This window comes from Piliocolobus tephrosceles, chromosome 7, assembly GCF_002776525.5.
Source record: "Piliocolobus tephrosceles isolate RC106 chromosome 7, ASM277652v3, whole genome shotgun sequence".
In the NCBI taxonomy this organism is placed as follows: domain Eukaryota; kingdom Metazoa; phylum Chordata; class Mammalia; order Primates; family Cercopithecidae; genus Piliocolobus; species Piliocolobus tephrosceles.
In genome coordinates this window covers 101,375,707-101,395,756 of record NC_045440.1, presented here as the reverse complement: position 1 = coordinate 101,395,756, position 20,050 = coordinate 101,375,707, and the positions used below count along the sequence as shown (strand labels likewise).

General features: G+C 35.2%; 1 protein-coding gene across 1 annotated transcript in view; it reads right to left on the bottom strand.

Moving 5' to 3' along the window:
- The window catches only part of LOC111520902 (vacuolar protein sorting-associated protein 13B), an 883,038-nt gene that overhangs the window by 588,075 nt on the left and 274,913 nt on the right, over positions 1–20,050 (bottom strand). The window contains exons 18-19 of the mRNA XM_026454936.2: positions 13,803–13,937; positions 12,845–13,018 (exon numbers count right to left, since the gene is read on the bottom strand). Of these exons, the coding sequence (XP_026310721.1) occupies positions 12,845–13,018; positions 13,803–13,937 (309 nt within the window). The remainder of the gene's footprint in view (positions 1–12,844; positions 13,019–13,802; positions 13,938–20,050) is intronic.

The following is a 20,050-nucleotide window of genomic DNA, read 5'->3' as shown; positions in this document are numbered from 1 at the left end:
TGCTAAATTGATTTTTAGAGATTCTGTACTAATTCATACACCTGCCAGACTTTTATGGAAGTACTCCTCTCATTATAAATTCCTCAGTTTTGTTTTATCATGTAGTAAACATTTATCAATTTCACAGGTAAAAAAATGTTAGTGTCTTAATATCGATTTCTTTGACTACTTGTTAATTTGAATTTTTTATGTGTTTTTGATCACTTGTGCTTCTTACTTTTGTCTCCTTTGGCCATTTTTCTATGGTGTATTTGTATTTTTATTATTTATCTACAATTGAGTTTTATACAACTTTGGCTATCATATTTTTCCAGATAGATATTTTCACAATATTTCAGATTTTATCTTTTAGTAGAAATTAGATGTCATTTTTAGATTCAAAGAAAGACTTCTGATAGTTTAAATAATACTATATTAAGTGTTTTATTCTCATAAAAAATAGAATAAATTAACTACTAAAATTAAAATATCATAATCAACAGAATGTTACTTTGGTGAGGCTTGGAAACTCTACTTTCATGTGTGTAGATAGCTACATATATCCATCTATCATAGATCATATCATAACTCATCATAGATAAGGAGATGTATCTATCTATCTATACAGTATGGAGATATATATATACACACATACACATATATCTCCTTAATACCTAAAGCAACACCTAATCTACAATAGATAACTCAAATATTTGCCATACAAAAAAAGTATTTACAAGTTAGAACACATTATTTACTTAACTAAAACAAGATTAGAATATTTTATTTATTTATTTCATTAACAAAGCCTAAAACAAAACTAAAATGAGCCTTAATCTGGCAAGTTTCAGGTATTGGCAAAGCAGCTGGCTGAAAGGAACTTAGTACAGCAATATCTGAAAAATAAAACTCAAGTTAAGGTCGACAGAATTAGCCCAGAATTATCAGCAATCAATATTTCCTTTGTCTTTAAGAAACTGTTACTTCATTACTGCCCTCTGCCGGTGGTATCACTTCCCTTTAATTCTCCCACCACACATTAAACCTTCATAAAATTATTTCTGATCTGCCTCTATATTTAAACCACCTATAGCTAAAAATATCCTAGCCATCTGGAATTAAGTAAGACTTTTAGGAAATAAATTGTGCTTCACTGTAGAACTCTACATTGTTAAAAGCATACCCTTTCAGGTTATCTGATTCTGACTCTATGCTACTCTGCACCTTTCATTGCCTTTACACAATTTTACAAATCAGTAAATTATAGATAACTGATAGCAAAGCAAAATAATTCTTGACTGACGGTGGGCAAATTCTGTCAGGCAGAAGTTCAATTGATCTCATTTCCCCATTAAGGAAAAAACCAGTTTGCTCATTTCCAAATCTATTTTAATATTACTGATCAACAAATGCCTCTGTTTTTTAAATTCTCCTTTGATCTAGTTGTAACATATGCCTGGTACTCTCATTAATGATGAGTTAAATAAAATCTTTAGCACTTGTCTAACTTATATATCTATATGAGAGTTATGATTTTATATTTAAAAATTATTCTTTAACAGACTGAAGCCAGACTACATTTTTCCCCATAGAGCAATTCAGAAATGAAATATGTACCTGCAAACAATAGGGCTATGCCCAAATGGCAAAAAAAAATTTCCTTTGGACCAGCCTATATTTACTGAATACCTATCATACACTAGTTATGGTTCCCTGCCATTAGGAACTCCCAGCTTCATGGGGAAGGAATCCTACAAACAGTTAAGACTATTTGCAGCAGGATACAGTGAAAGTGCTATGGTTGTGCTTAGAAGGAGTAATTAATTGGGAAGGGAGGGGAGAGGAAAGGGATGGGGAGGAGGAAGGGCAAAAGTCAGAGGGAGGTGAAAATAAAACAGATAGATCCTTAGTAAAACACTTAAACTCTCACATATTAACAGACAACTGAGTCTCACTTGCAAAACAATGCAATGGTATAAGAATGATTCCCATGTATACCAGACTGAATAAAAGGAATGCAAAGGCTGTCAGTAGAATGAGGTTTTTTCTAGAGGGGATAGAACAACTAGGAGAAGGGGCAGGTAGCAAAGACTGATGTGCATTTCACCCCTAAGCGTTTTGTAAAGCAACTCCTATGGGTTCACTACAGCTTCTACTCCTCTTTTGGCCTATATGAAAGCTACTATACAGCCAACTTCAAAATCTGCACAGGATCACAAGGTTAATGTCATTGGATCTTAAACACAAAAGCTATGAGTTGCAAAAATAAAAACTCCCATAGAAAACATATTATATTCTAAGTAGAAAATAAAGTAATAATGGTACCTTTTTGATCCATATAAAACATACTTTAGAGAAATTATGAGACAGTCCATATTTTCTAGTCAAGTTCACCTGCAGCCCAGTATACAACCCAAATACTTTTTGTATATTAATTTACTACTTATTAATGAAGCTACTATTTACTCTCAATGCCAGTTTACTTTTACTATACAAGCAGTAAAAAATGCAAAAAATTTGACCTTGTGCTATATAAATGAGGAAAACCAGTTACCCTTAAGGCTCAAGGGATTTCTCCCTCTGGCTTCCTTCCAGAATCTGGGACCTTTCAAAGGAAGCAAGCGAAGTAATTTCCTGTTGCTATTGCAACTGTTCCTGACTCCTCACATCATAGCTTCCAGGGTGTATTTCAGTGTGGAAGGAGAATAACGAAACTATGTAAAGGATTTGCTCCTAGCTTCAGAAATGCATAATCATAGGTTTGCACATTTTTACCTTGAGACAAAATTTAAAGTAGATACCACTAGCTGGGATGTCGAGATTAAGCAAGGAAAAGAAAGGACTGAGAGAAAAACCTTGCATTTTCAATGACTGGTTAATATAGGGTACTATTTTGAACAGAATAATTAATACTTAAAATCCACGTTATGCTTTAAAGTTTACAATGTATTTGAGGATACAGTATTTAATTTAATCTTCACAGCAATCTTAGTAAGCAGATAAGAGTATCTCCATTTTATAGATGACAAATCAACACTAGGCCAGGCGCTGTGGCTCACGCCTATAATCCTAACACTTTGGGAGGCCAAGGTGGAAAGATCGCTTGAATGTAGGAGTTCAAGACCAACCTGGGCAACATTGTGGGACTCTGTCTCTGCAAAAAAAAAAAAAACACACACACACACAAAATTTAGCCAGGTGTGGCGGCTCATGCCTGTAGTCCTAGCTATTCGGGAGACTCAAGGAGGAGGATCTCTTGGGCCCAGGAGGTAGAGGATGAAAGCACCACTGCACTCCTTCCTGGATGACAGAGTAAGATCCTATCTCAAAATAAAGTAAAGAAAAAAAGAAACCAATACTCAGAAAGGTTTACTTCCTCAAAGTAACATAATTTATAATGGATGAAGCTGAACCCAAAACATGAGCCTTTATATCATTCATTCATGCAGCTGTAGTTGTTTACATGCTTACTCCTCATTAGAAGTTGATTCACTGTAGAAACTTTGATGCATCATTGTAGTTCTACGCACAAAAAATATGCAATACTTGTTAGATGAATGAATGATTATGCTAAAAAAGTAGAGCAATAAAAATAGGAGAATGGCAAAGTAATACTGCAAGGTGGTGCTTTAATAAAGATAAATTTGAAAATCAACTACAACACAAAGTAATTTCATGATTTGAAAAAAGAAAAAATATTTTAAACGTGTATATATATATATATGCTTTGTTTTGTGTAAACATTTAAATATACACCTGTATTTAAATATCTGTTAATTCCCTTAGTTACTATCCTAGCTAGAACCTGACATCTCTAGTACCTGAAAATATTGTTTTTACAATAAAATATTTATTAAACTTTTTGGGGAAAAAAAATTAAAATGCATATGACAAAGAGTTTACCATACCTTTCGTCTTATGTTTGCATCTCTAAATGGTAAAAAATCAATATAATTTAAGAAATTAGTAGGATAAACTATCTGCACTAGAAATGTAACATTTTCAAAAGGCAATGTCCTTACAATTATCATAATCCTTTAGAAATTGCTTGCATTATGATTAAAAAGTACTTACGTCCTACGTTCCCACAACTAGTTCGTGTGGTAAAGAAATCAGTAAACTTACTTTTATGCGTAACATCTTTAACATTTGCTCCCCTTTCTGGGCTTGTGATTAAATGTAACATTTTGAAATCCCAAAGTTCTGAGAAAAGCATAAATCCTTGTCTCACAGCTGCTGTTTGACTGTGGAAACACATGCATTTTCTTTTCAAGCATCTACCATCAAAACTCCCAAAGGGCTTGGACTGGAGAACACCTGCATCTCTTCATTTAGTTCCAATAACAGAGCCTAAACTTCAAAATTACAAAAATAGACGCTCTGTTCAGCTGTAGTTACATTTTGCCCCTAATTCCCGTGAACAAAAATGCTAGGAGCATGAAATCATTCAGGCAAGCTCTGTCATCAAGAGGATAAGATTTTTTGCACCAGAAGCCCAGTGGGAACATGATAGAAAACTGGCAACAATTACAGATAAAGTACATAGTAAAGTCCTCAGGGAGGAAAGAGGAAATGTAATAAGATAGATGGGTATAATTTTTACACATTTATGCCCAAACCACAAATGTGAATTGTCTTTAATTGCTACAATATATAAGCATTCTTACTCATGTGTTCTGTCAAAAATACTAAACATATAACTTCAAGGCAATTCGCTTATTTCTACATTAGGAGCAGAATTTTTTGAAACCAAAACAGACATTCTCTACAAACTACAACTTACAATATAAAATACTGTCTCCATTTTTAAAACTCCTAAACAATATATTCTAAACAACCAACTCCAAATGGTGAAACAAAAGAGTGTGTCTGTTTGCTGGTATGTTTTAATCAAGAGAAAGAACTACCTCCCAATGTAACAGTAAATTTACAGAGATTAGAATTGTAATTGTGGCTTTCCTTTCCAATAGCAATGATCAAAAGTTTCCCGTGTTTGATGAGTAAAATTTTAAATTATTTTTAATTTATTACAATTTGGTAAAGTTAAACATTTTATATTACTTAATTCTGAAACAAATTATACAAGATAATACAAAGACTGGTTTACATTGGCATTACATTTAAAGATACTTTAAGAAGAACACTTATTTTAAATTATTTTAAAATAACATCACAATCATATAAATCTACTTTTCTTACCTTACTAAAAACCGTTATTTTTAGTTTCATTATATTAAAAGTAAAAATAGTATGTGCATTTGAATTGCACAACTGACTACAGCTAACCAGATACTTTAAAAGGTATCCACGGCCGGGCGCGGGGGCTCAAGCCTGTAATCCCAGCACTTTGGGAGGCCGAGATGGGCAGATCACGAGGTCAGGAGATCGAGATCATCCTGGCTAACATGGTGAAACCCCGTTTCTACAAAAAAAATACAAAAAAACTAGTCGGGCGTGGTGGTGGGCGCCTGTAGTCCCAGCTACTCGGGAGGCTGAGGCAGGAGAATGGCGTAAACCTTGGAGGCGGAGCTTGCAGTGAGCTGAGATCACGCCACTGCACTCCAGCCTGGGCGACAGAGCGAGACTCCGTCTTAAAAAAAAAAAAAGGTATCGTCTTCGTTAATGGTGGACCAAAATCAATTAGGTGAAATTTCATAGAAATAAGTATAAAGCTTTCCACGTAGGTTCATAAACTAATGTAGACATATAAAGTATGTAAAAATGTCTTAAGAGTAGTTCGTGTGAAAAAGATCCACGGTTTCCAAGTAGCATACAAACTCAAGACAAGTAGCAACTGAATAGAAGTCCCCTATACAAATCTGAGAAGTACATATATTGTACTTTGTGGTATGTGGAGGACAGTGTTAAATTTTAGAGTAACATTTTAAAGAAGACATTTTCAAACATGTAGTGGAAGTAGTCGGTTTGACAATCTGAAGACAAATCATATGATGTTTTACCTAGGATATTTAATTGGTGGAGTGGTAGAAGCTTTTATAAAACATCAACCTTGTGCAGGGAAGGAAGAAGGCAGAATTGAGGTAGTGCTGAAATTGACAGTATTAAAAGGGAAATAGTGCCATTAATTAAAAGAGTGAATAATGAAGCATGAAATAGGGAATAAAAAATTATACTGAGTTTAGTTTTGAATGTATTTGGACCATTAAAATATCCAAAGAAAATATTTAAGAAGTAGCTGAAATTTGCAGTCCAGATCTCAAAAGAAAATAAATGGACAGAAAGATATAAACTTATGGTTGGTTGCTGAAAACAGAAGTATTGATTAGATCATTCAGATACAAAGACAGGGTCAATAATATAATCTTGGTAACAACCTACATTTAAGGAACAGAAAAAAGAAACATCTTTGAGGAGGGGAACAAAGCAAGGAAAACCAAGAAATGACATTGTTCTGGTGTCAAGAATTGTGAGGGACCTAAGACCATGCACTACCACAGTTTCAAGAAGGCTGCAGAAGACAAAGATCTCAAGTCACAAATAAGGACGTTATTACCTATGGCACAGGAAGCAACACCAGTATCAACATATTTGCATCTGTTCCCTTTGCCCACAAGTCTCACAGAGGGGATGGTATGCAGGTTTCTTCAGATGGCTGCCTGTACATGCAGTGAATTACGTAACAGGAGATGAACCCTAAGTTAAGAAACCAAATGTTTTATAACAGTAAGCATGCTTTCTCTTTGCTCCAGAATGAGACATGATATTTGTCTTCCAAGGCTGTTCACTATAAGAACATCTTTGAATAGACAGTCCAGAACAAAGGGCAGTCAGCACCTCCATTCACAAGAAGTGCAAAAACAAAAAAGACCTATCGATCAGGGGGTCCCCAACCCCTGGGTCATGGACCCGTACCAGTCCATGGCCTGTTAGGAACTGGGCCACACAGCAGAAGGTGAAGAGTGGGCAGGCAAGCAAGCATTAATGCCTGAGCTCTGCCTCCTGTCAGATCAGCAGCAGTATTAGATGCTCATAGGAGCACAAAGCCTGTTGTGAAATGCGCACGCAAGGGATCTAGCTTGCACATTCCTTATGACAATCTAATGCCTGATGATCTGAGGTGGACAAGTTTCATCTGGAAACTATCCCCCACCACCCAAGTCCTTTGAAAAATTGTCTTCCATGAAACAGGTCCCGGGTGCCCAAAACAGTTGAGGACCACTGCTATAGAGACTTGTCTCTGAACACTTAGAAGCCAAGAGAAACTAAGGATTGAATAGAAAGGGTATGATCAACCATAGCAGTAAATGCTGGAGACTAAAGAGGATGAATACCAAATGAAAGGAAGGGAAAAAAAGGTAAGAAAGGTAAAATAATATGTGTTGTCAGGTATGTTTCAGGCTGATACATTATTTCATGTCATTTATAAGAATAAAATCAGACCAGTAAATGGAAGTTACAGTCCAGTGAATAAATAATCTAATAGTAATTAGAACTATCTTACAGAGGAAGATATTGGTAGATATTTTCTCTAGTGGTAGATACATGCAGAAGGAAAAGGAAGAGGAAGAAGAAACAGAAATAGAGAAAAGAAAAGGAGGCTAACATGTATTAAGAACCTACTATTTAATCTGTCAAATTTACACCCTTGAACATCTGTCATAAATGTTCATTCATTTATTCATTCATTCAACAAATGATTTCTCATGCATTCTTTGTGCATTAATCAATGACAGGCCCTGGAGATAAAATGGTAAGCAACCAGTGATTAATTCTGCCCGCATGGAACTTACTGTCAAGTGGTAAAGACATATATAAATATACACCATCTTAACAGCTATGAAAGAATGTAAAAGAGGTACTTAATTAAATTGAGTGGCATGGGAGAGAGTAGGGAAAAGGCAGTCACAGAAGGCTTCCTTGGATAAATAGTAGTTGAGCTGAGATCTTGAGACTGAGCTGGAAATAAACAGGTATAAAAAGGGTAAGGATGGTTGTGAGAATCCTAGACAGAAAAAACAGTACATGTAAATACATAACCACCACAGAGGACATCAAAAAAGGCCAGCAGAGCTAGAGCAAATAGAGAGCAGGAGACATATAAACAGAACTCCTAACACTGGCTTAGAAATTGAAATGACAGGCCAGGCGCAATGGCTCATGCCTGTAACCCCAGCACTTCGGGAGGCTGCGGTGGGTGGATCACAAGGTCAGGAGACTGAGACCATCCTGGCTAACACAGTGAAACCCCGTCTCCACTAAAAATACAAAAAATTAGCTGGGCATGGTAGCGGGTGCCTGTAGTCCCAGCTACTTGGGAGGCTGAGGCAGGAGAATGGCATGAACCCGGGAGGCGGAGGTTGCAGTGAGCCAAGATCATGTCACTGCACTTCAGCCTGGGTGACAGAGCGAGATTCCGTTTCAAAAAAAAATTGAAATGATGGCCTAAATTCTTTTGATTCTAAGCTGATAGTAATTCATGGTCATTTTATATCCCTAAATAGCAGACACTTCAAAATTTATTTACACATTAATACCATGATTAACAAAGACTCAGAACTCTTTAGCAAGCAGAACCTGCTATGAATCATACGGAAAATATAGCATAAGAAGAGCCAAAGTCTATAATAAAAAGACAAGGGAGTCCAGGCACAGTGGCTCATGCCTGTAATCTCAACACTTTGGGAGGCTAAGGCGGGTGGATTACATGAGGCCAGGAGTTCAAGAGCAGCCTGGCCAACATGGTGAAACCCCGTCTCTACTAAAAATACAAAAATTAGCCAGACGTGGTGGTGCGCCTCTGTAAGGCATGAGAATCATTTGAACCCAGGAAGCGGAGGTTTCAGTAAACTGAGATCATGCCCACGGCACTCCAGCGTGGGCAAGTTCTGTCTCAAAAAAAAAAAAAAAGGAGGGGAAGAAAAATATTTAGAACCCCATTTTTATTTTTATTTATTTTTGAGACAGGGTTGCATTCTGTCACCCAGGCTACAGTGCAGTATGCGACCTTGGCTCATTGCAACCTCTGCCTCCCAGGCTCAAGTGATCCTTCCACCTCACCCTTCCCAAAGTGCTGGGATTACAGAGATGAGACACTGCACCTGGCAGAATCTATTTTTAAATGTTTTACATATATCAGTTATAGTCACCAAGTGCTTCTACCTACGAAGGAACCAGAGAAGCATCTATTTCCCTATTTGACCTGTTGTATCTATACAAAACTAAGAAATGTGACATTAAATGGTTCCCCTGAGTAGTAACCATAAATACAGAATGTGTGCTGGCACATTGTATTCTAATCAGAGCATTCAGCTCCTTTGCTGTTAATCAGAGTTTGTCAAGTACAGAATGCAATCAAGGAGGGAAGAGGGGTAAGTGTAAAGGGAATTGCTGAAACTTCAAAGTCAAAGCAATGCTATAAGATGACAGTGTGGCTCTTTTGACAGTGCTTAATATAAAGTAAAAAAGGAGATCCTTTACATTAGGAACTTTTAAGACTGAAGGATGCAGTGTTCAGTAAGGTGGATTCTAAGGTTAAAAGAGAAAATGATAAACAGCCCAACACCCAACATGGTGGGAAAATGTACAGCTAGAAGTTCCAAGTTCTAGTTCAAAGTCTGACTTGCTAGGCAATTGGACAAGTCATTGAACTTCTAGGCATCTATTTCCTCCTCTGCAAGACACAAATTATATTTTCTCTGCCTAAAACAGTTTTGATTTGTAAGCAAATAAAATAATTTACACAAATGTGATTTTTTAATTGTAAAGTACTGTTTCTATGAGTTTTACTAATACCATTAATATTTCTTTCCGTCATAATTCCAAATCCCCATTAATAAAGCTGTCCATTCCCTCACATTCTCAAATCACAGTCAAAAGGCTGCTTAGGTAATTAGCTCCTCTAAAAACTCACTTTCTAATTGACTTTTACATAGCATCTGCAACATTTGCTGGTCCCCAGTTTAACCATCCATCCCCCTCAATTTAAGTATATGCACAAGGGGCAGCTGTCTTCCACACGTCATGCCATGACCCTAAAAAAGCCAGTTAGTATGATCATCATTCAAATTCTATAAGCTCATGGGAAAAGTTCATTAACAACCTCACCTAGACATCTATCTGTGAAAACACAAGCAGAGACCACTCATGCTTCCCTTTAACTGTTCACCTAAAAGATTTAACCACCTAACATCTTTTTCTTCCCTTAAGCCTCTGGAAAGATTCCTGTCTCTATTCCATTATGCTTCAACTTCAAAAACCAAAGGAAAGTAAATGTAATCATCAGTTACTTGCTTATTCATTCAATAAGTATTTATTGTTAGCTTATGTACCAGGTACTGGTCTAGACACTGGGAATACAACAGTGACCAAAAAGAGACAAAACATCCTGCACAAATGAAGCATAAAATTCTAATAGCAGGGGAAACAATCAACATTATAAATCATTAACATATATAGTATGGTAGATTCTGATAAGCACTAAGGAAAACAAAAGAAGTATAGAGAAATAAGAAATGTCAATATGTGTGTAGGAGACAGAGAGAGAAATTTAGATACAATGGTCAGGAAAGTACTTGCTGAAAGTATAATATTTTAGTAAAGTCTTGAAGGACTGTTAATGAATTATTAAATTTTTCATTTAAGATTTACTTATGATTTGTCTATAACATCAGTCATACTCACATACACATCCAATTTAAATCTTGTTACAAGAACATAAGATTAATCCAAATTATTTTAAAACTGGCATAAAAATAGTACTTATTAGCACTCTAAACCATACCATAAATACCTAAGCCATGAATGTGGGTGGCAGTTCTAGGGTGGATGAAAAATTTAAATTTAAAAATGCCCCAAATAAACTATGTGAATGTAGTTTTAAGTTAAAATATATTACATTTTAGGTTTAAAACATACCCAAAGGAAAATTTTCAAAGCACTAAATACATGATCACATTAAAATTTTACACACAAATCCATAAACATACCATTATACATAACACTAATGTTGCAGATTAGGTGAATTTCCTTAACAGCAAGAAAAAGTTAAAACTTTATAAATATTATAGGTGTCACAGATAATTTTTCTTATACCAGTTTACTTTTAGAGCCATATAAAAAGTTAAAACCACAAATAAAATTTTGTGACCCTAGAAATGCATTTAAATTACAAAAGATAATATAAATATTGTTAGAAGGACAGATTATTTAAATACACTCAACTTATTAATTTATTTTAATTGTATATACGGTAAACCAAAAATTAGGTAAGAATTTTCTTCAATGGCAAGATTCTAGTAAGATTAATCTCTTCTTAGGTATCAAAATTGTAACTGAATGGTCTGGTCATTTTAGTATCATCTTAGGTTTATTATTTGAAAACAAAAATTATTATATGGGTAATTCTATAAAGAAGTTTACCAAACAATATATTTAAGGAACATGATTAAATAGGCATTAACAAAGCCATGATATTTATCCACCAATTCCTTCTTCCTATAACCATGTTAGACAAACCACATAGGCCAAATCTGGCCCACTTCCTGCTTTTATAAATAAAGCTTTATTGAAACACAGTCACATCCATTCATCTAAGTCTCGTCTGTAGCTATTTTTGTGCTACAACAGCAGAAATAGTTGAGAAAGAGACTGTATGGGCCATAAACCCTAAAATATTAGCTGTCAGGCCCTTTAATAAAGTGTTTACCAATCCCTGCCTTAAGACATTGGTAAAATCTTTTCTCTACAGCGACAGCCCTACTTTGGATCCTGGAGTCATCCTCTAGTCATTCGTTCTTTAACCCATTCTTACTAGGCTGAAATCTTATTTTTGAGGTGTGCTGTCCTTAGAAGCATGCTGACAGACAGCATCCTTAGACTCACCTTTCAAATACTAATTTCCAGTTATCAGTGTGGATGCCACTCAACTGCAAATATTACCATGATATATTCATCTTTCAAATGTTTTGTGTCCCTCTATATATTCACTTGTGTACTGCTTTATTCAATATTCACCTCTACATAGTCTCTGCTCAGTTAATTGCAAATCTTTTCATAGTTTCTACTTGAACATACTAGTGCTGAACACACTTTCAATAAGCTACAGTAGTTATTGAATAATGTTAATGAAGCTCTACTCTTAAGCAACTATTTGAAACTACTCACTAGCCAGTTATTTCTAGAGAGAAAATGTGGACCACCTATCTTTTAAAACAAATGTCTATATTACTATCATGTTGCTAGCCTCATTGACTGAACACCCTGACTTTGCTAACCACACACTGGCTAAGTGAATTCATGGCTGATAGTGATCTCTACCTATCATACATTTTTCTTTTCTCAGTCTTCATTGATCCTTCTGATACCTCCTCTCAACATGAGAGGTATAGCTCTGCTATTACGGTGTAGAATAAAATGAAATAGATTCTATTCAAAGTGCTACCAGGAAAAAAAAAAAAAAAACTCTAAAAAATGAGATAATGGCCTCTGAGATTTTTTTCTCAGTTCTACCATCAAATCTTTTCATTCCTAAAAAATTATAGAAGGTAAAAACACCTAATTTACACATGACAAACTGTGGGTTACAAAGTGCTACTATCCCTAGAAAGTCTGCATTATAATGATATGCTATATTTTAAAACTCAGTTGTTCCTTATATAGGTGAATCTGAAGTTAACCACTATACATACAGCTAAATTCTCTCATATAAATAAAATCATTATTATTTATAAACACATTCCAATTAACAAAAGTGATACAAAAATTCTTAATCTGAATTTTGAAAAAGCACAACTGCAGAGAAAGCCAATTGACAAAAATAGCTAAAAAAAAAAAAAAATACCAATTTTAAAAGCCTTTCTGGGAAAAATAATGCAAAATAAGGGAATAATGATAGGTTTGTACTTACCAGAATTGTGGCAGTAGTCAATATATTGTGGAACTTGGATTGTGAAGGCCATCAAATCTGGAGCTAAGAGAGACTCTGGCTTTCTACTCTCGTTGAGCCACTTGGTGCCATGAAGGTCTTTAGTGTCGGAAGGACCCTGAAGCAAGGGAATCAACTTCTCTTTTCCACTATCAACTGAAAAGAAATATTTGTAAGACAATAACAAAAATAAAACATGAGTCACTTGAGAATGTTTGATTTTAAAATATACTAACACCATAATATAACATTTCTATTTAATTTGATATTAGCTATACATTTAATTATACTGAGTTTCATAACATGTAAAGCATTTTTAACTCTTAAGTTTTCGTATTTGCTAATGAATGCAGAACATGTCCAGAAAAGGTTATAAAAGGAAACAACACACTGTCTTCTAAAAATTAAATGAAATCTGGACCTTTATAAACTTACCTTAAAATCACTTTGCACTGAAAAAAATCACAAATAGTTTTAAAAATATATTATGAAATAAAATATTGGTAGGAAGGTAAAGTCATTTGCAACCAAAATTTAAAAACAATTGGGTCTCCTATTTAATTATATTATAATAACAACTTTTTAATTTAAGTGTCTTTTATATATGTGTGTGTATATATATATACACACACACACATATATATATACACACACACACGCACACACACACCTCCTATTCCCCCAAAAAGTATAATAAACAATCCTTTTTCTCCCTCATAATCATTCATAAAACTCAGCATTTTTCCCTAAATAAAAATTAATTTGTTAAAGTCAAGAAGTATCATCCTGGTACAATTAGAAAAATTTCTAAGTAAAAATTTAAAATGTCTGATTCACAGAAACAATGAGTAAATTCTTGTTTCAGTAACGTTCCTTGTAAAATGCAAGGCCAATTCTCCTATACAGGCAATAAAGTTTTACACGGTCCAGCTGCACATACCTGGGGCTTTGGCACAAATTTTTATTGATCCCATGGTCCCAGAGGCACATTTGACCAATGATGTGCTGCAGTACTTCAATTCAACATTCTGGATTGAGCCTTCAAGAGTTGGCAGGAGATTCTTAGATTTCACACCTAATAAAAGAAAACTGCAAATGTACTAGCCGATTGAATTTAAATAATTTTTATACTCCTTCACCAAGGCATTTAAACTTAATTATACTTTAACTATCTACCTCAGATGTTCTTACAGTATTTGTGTTAGGTTTCATAGTTTAGTGTTTCAGAGGTGAAAGGATGCAAATTTAAAATAAATGGTCAGAACTCTCATAACTATACTTATGCAGTCAATTCTTGATTAGTCAAGCACAAGAAATAAAAGTAAATGTACAAATACTTTAAAAAAAAACAATAAACAGTTTTAAAAATATTTGGCTTTAGAAAACAGAGTAAGATTTTTCATTTTAAAACAAATTTAACTTATACAGTCGAGTTTAATTTAGGTGAAGACTTTATTTATTTATTTATTTATTTTGAGACAGAGTCTCGCTCTGTCACCCAGGCTGGAGTGCAGTGGTGCAGTCTCAGGTCACTACAATCTCTGCCTCCTGGGTTCAGGCAATTCTCCTGCCTCAGTCTCCCTAGTAGTTGGGATTACGGGCGCGTTCCACCAGCCTGGCTAATTTTTGTATTTTTAGTAGAGACGAGGTTTCACCATATTGGCCAGGCGGGTGTTGAACTCCTGACCTCAGGTGATCCACCCACCTGGGCCTTCCAAAGTGCTGGGATTACAGGTGTTAGCCACCGCGGCCTGGCCTTACTCAGGTAGTTTTATGTTTAAATGTCTCCACCTAGGCCGGGCATGGTGGTGCATGCACCATGGCGTGATCCGCCGTGGCAAGGAGATCACGAGGTCAAGAGATCGAGACCATCCTGGTCAACATGGTGAAACCCCGTCTCTACTAAAAAAGAAATACAAAAATTAACTGGGCATAGTGGCATGCACCTGTAGTCCGAGCTGCTAGGGAGGCTGAGGCAGGAGAATCACTTGAACCCGGGAGGCAGAGGTTGCAGTGAGCAGAGATCGCGTCACTGTACTCCAGTCTGGCGACAGAGTGAGACTCTACCTGAGTAAACAAATTCTCTGAAATATCTTGGTCAGGTGAAATGAGGAAACAGAAACAAAATACAGATCGAGGATGCCTTATCCAAAATACTTGGGAGCAGAAGTGTCTTGAATTTTGGATTTTGTTGAATTTTGGAATATTTGTATTATATATTTACCAGTGGAGCATCTCCACTCTGAAAATCAAAAACCAAAAATGCTCCAATGAACATTTCCTTTGAGAGTCACGTTGGCTCTCAGAAAGTTTCAGATTTTAGAACATTTCAGATTTTGAATTTTCAGAGTAGGGGATCACTCAACCTGTAGCTCAAATAGCTCCTGTGTTAAAATACAATAGCTTATAAATAATATTCACTTGCTCTGTGTAGATAAATAGGAAGCAAATAAATTTTTATCAATTAACCAAAAAAGTAGATATTAACATCTTTATTATATACTACTTGCTAAAGGATATAAAAGCACAGAAGGTAGTGATTCCCATAAATAAATGGTTAGAAAAATGTAATCAAAAGGGAGAACCTCATTTTGATCCTTAAGGGTAGGTGAGAATTATACAGGCAAAGAAACCTTAAGAATATTATACTGACAGTATGGATAACCACCACTAAAATGATGACGATAGTGATGATGATGATGATAATGACAATTAACTCTAATCAATTAACATTTACTGAGGACTTCAGTATGTGTTATGTACATTTTCTCATTCAGTCATTACACCAGGCCTATATTATAGATATTATTATTATTTTCATTTTACAGGTGAGGATACAATAGATCAGAGAAGGTAACTAATTTTTGCCCAGAGGACAACAGTTACTATGTGAAAAATCTAGGGTGTTTAACACAATCTGATCCCATCACAGAAGACTTCGTCACTCATTTTGCCAACTATTCATGAAAACCCACCAACGTAATTCGCCTATTTTTCCCTTTCCACACTTTGGTTAAATAAATTCCATCCTTTGTTTTTGAAGCTTCCTTAACTATGTATGAATAGTTAAGAAGACCATACACTTTCTATGATAGTTGTAGTAAACATTCTAAAATCCTTGACTTTGAACTTTAGGGTATTCAAGAAGACTCATAATCTCTCAAAGAAATTATGATTCAGTCATCCTGAGCTATGGCCCAGAATTCTGCTATTTAACAAGTACATTAAATGATTTGCAAATGGTTAGAGAATGTTATCCTGAGAAATACCTTGTCCCAAATCAACCCTTATGATATGGTTTAGCTTTGTGACCCCACCCAAACCCCATGTTGAATTATAATCTCAAGGTTTTAAGGGAAGAACCAGGTGGGAAGTGACTGGATTATGGGAGCAGTTTCCCTCATGCTGTTCTCATGATAGTGAGGGAGTTTTCACAAGATCTAATGGTTTTTAAAGCATGGCACTTCCTCATTCGCTGGTAATTCTCTCTCCTGCCACCATCTGAAGAAGGTACTTGCTTCCCGTTCGCATTCTGCCATAATTGTAAATTTCCTGAGCCCTCCCCAGCCATGTGGAACTGTGAATCAATTAAATGTCTTTCCTTTATAAATTACCCAGTCTCAGGCAGTTCTTTACAGCAGTATGAAAACGGACTAACACTTGAAGCTATTAATTTGCTAATTTGTATTTTGTCTTTATATAATTGTGTACTGATTGGTTGCTATTTTCCAATATTTGCCACCTGAATTGTGTCCATTTGAAGTGGTATCCATTATCCTCTGAGAAGGAGTTCTAAACCTATGGTCTATAGCACACTTTAAGGAGTTCATTACACCTATGAAATGGTATCTAAAACTTTACACATTTTAAAGCATTTTTTAACAGATTCTCAAAATTCATGTCTCAGGAAATTTTAATATCTCAGAAAATTAAATGATGCCAAAAATGCTAATACTATCATCATCATCATCGTAGTAGTAGTAGTAGTAGTAGTAGCAGCAGCAGCAATAAAAGCAGCAGCAGTAGTATCAATAATAGTAATCATAGCACTTAACATTCATTGAGCACTTACTGAGTGCCATGCATGGTACCCAGTTTATTTTATTTATTTGGCACACACAAAATAATCCTTAGGAGCTATTACTACTATTTTCATTCTATATATATAAAAAAAGGATTGGAGAAATAAGGATTTTGCAAAGGCCCAAGTCAGAAAGTGGCAAAGCCTGGATCTCATTTTTCTTTATAAGAAAGGATGCGGAGCAACTCTATTTAACATCTACTGTATTTGCAGGGAGGTATAATCAATGGATAACTTAACCTGTTCCAATCACTATGTTAGATGATGAGACAGAAACAGAACTTAATGATACCCTGCCCTCCCCTGGCTCTTATGCCTTAGGGTCAGACTCTCATTCAATACCAATTTTTCAAAAGAAATACAGGAAACCTATATAGTAGTCAGCAAACAAGAGCTACTGAAAGATTTCCTAAAGAGTCATTGATGGTGTTCAGAACCAAAAATCTCAATTAGTTTCTGGTATATACAAAAGCAAAAGAATATGGATAGACCAAATGAGTTTCTTTAAAATTATTTTATAACACGGCTTCTTTTACAGTTTCCTAAACTTAATAGCTCACTGTAATCTTGAGCCCCTGGGCTCAAGTGATCCTCCCATCTCAGCCTCCTGGGTAGCTGGGACTATAGGTATGTACTCTACCACACCTGCTTTTTTTGTAGAGACAGGGTCTCACTATGATGCCCAGGCTAACCCTAATTATTTTTCCACCAACCTTCTTGCCCTCCATAATTCTTTAAGACTCACTGAGACCTTTCCCTCAGTGTCAACTTTCTAGTGTTCAGTAATCAGCTTACAATCACTTTTGTAGTTATGATGTACATATTAAAAGATGAACTAACAAGAAAGATCTATATATCTCTGTGGAATTAAAAGATTAAGGAGTAAAACCATATGATTACTTCTGTTCCCCCACTGAAGTCCACCAAAAGACTATTAAGAAATTATTTTAAGGCACTAAACTAACAAAGAACCAAAAATAAAAAGACAAGAGCCAAATAGGCTGCTCTCAAACAAGCAAGAGCTATCATCTAAATTTGGAAAGATGGATATCTGATGAACAAGTAGCAATGAGTAGCCTTAGTAGAACAGAGATAAGTGCCTGTGGGTAATTAAACTAATAAGCAAATTTATCCTGCAATAAGCCCCAGAAATATAAGAATTAAAAAGAGGCCACGCAGCACTGAAGGCAGGGATGCAGATGAGGTTAGAAAGATGAGGAGGTGACTAAAATTTTATCTAGTGACCACAGATCATTTTTCTTAATCCATGTAGAATCCTCTCCTCTAATCCATGAGTGTCAGTAACTACCTGACACTCACCTGGCAGAAGACTAAAGGGTTTACTTTGGAGAGGTTAAACCAGGAGGACTCTCAACTGAGAAATATGAAATACAACCATATGCTAAAAGGGGGGAATTATCTTAGAATCTGGATTCTGGATTCCTGATAATGAAATCTCCCCTTCCTTTACTAAGTACCAGGCTTAGAAACCTCAAGAAGGAAATGGACGGCTTTCTCTCTGTAAAAACGAGCAAGCTCAAGAAAAAGGAACCATGACAATGATAATCGATTATCCTCAAACCAAAAATGAGCTATGTGTCCAATTCCCCTACAATCAACAAATCCCAACCTCACACAGAGGTTTCAGTTATTTTGTACTTCATTCTGCAATATGAAGGATCGTTAAATATTAGATGGAAATCACAAGTGTGACAGGCAGATATTATTTTAAAACATAAAGAAAAGGAACATGGGGTAAACAGACAAAGCCAGGAGCAAAAGAAAACTTCAAATAATAATAATAATGATTTCTGTCCTCAAAGACAGTACAGAAGATACTGCATTAGGAAATGAACATTTATTTAAAATATACAAACAACAAAAACAAGCACTTAGAAATTAAAAATATGATGCTAATTATCTTTAATAAATAGATTGGAAAATAAAGTTGAGAAAATCTCCCATAAATTAAAACCAAAAAATCCAGAGAATGAAAATGGAAGAAAAATGTAAATAAAATGAAAAGATCAACTAAGCAATCCAATATCTAAAAAACAAAAGGTCTAGAAGGAACTATTAAAAGAAAATGGGGAAAAGAATCAAAAACATAGTTCAAGAGTATTTCCCAAACTGTAGAAAAGGAGTTCCAAATTAAAAGTGTTTACTATGTATCCAGTATAACAAATGAAAAACACACACACATAAACTCATACCACCTGAACATTAGGGCTAAAGAGACACTCCTAAAAGCTTCTGACATAAGACAGACACATACACATAAAAACAAAAACAGGTAACAAAAAAAGGTTAAACAATTAGAATGGCATCAAACTTCTCAACAGAAACGCAAAAGCAAGAAGACAATAATGTGATTATCAAATTTCTGTAGGAAAATCACTCCCACCCTAAAAATCTATATACAGTCTAATCAATTACATATAAAGATAAAATGAAGATTCATTCAAACATGTCAGACCTGAAAAAAGTTTACTTCCTATACCAGGAAGATAACCAGAGGATTTTGCTCCATCTAAAAAAGAGAGTAAATCAAGAAAGAGTAACGTATATGGTCTAAGAAACGGGATTCAATAGGAGAAAAGGAAATCCCAGGAAAATGATAAAAGGAAATTTCAAGACATCTCTATAGTAGGCCTAGGGAACAAAGAGAAAAGCAGGAGGAACGAGCATTTAAAAAAACAATGACTCCAAAAATTGAAAGTAATTATCTCATGCACCTGAAGGCATTGAGAGAAGATATGTTTATGTCAGAGTTTGGGGGAATTAATTAAAAATAAGTACATAAAACACTAATCAACCACAACAAAAAAAAGACAGTTAACTCCAAGACAGTTATTAACTCCAAGAATAACCCAAATGTCCATCTGTGACAGACTGGATTAAGAAAATGTGGCACATATACACCATGGAATACTATGCAGCCATAAAAAAGGATGAGTTTGCATCCTTTGTAGGGACATGGATGCAGCTGGAAACCATCATTCTTAGCAAACTATCACAAGAAGAGAAAACCAAACACCGCATGTTCTCACTCATAGGTGGGAACTGAACAATGAGATCACTTGGACTCGGGAAGGGGAACATCACAC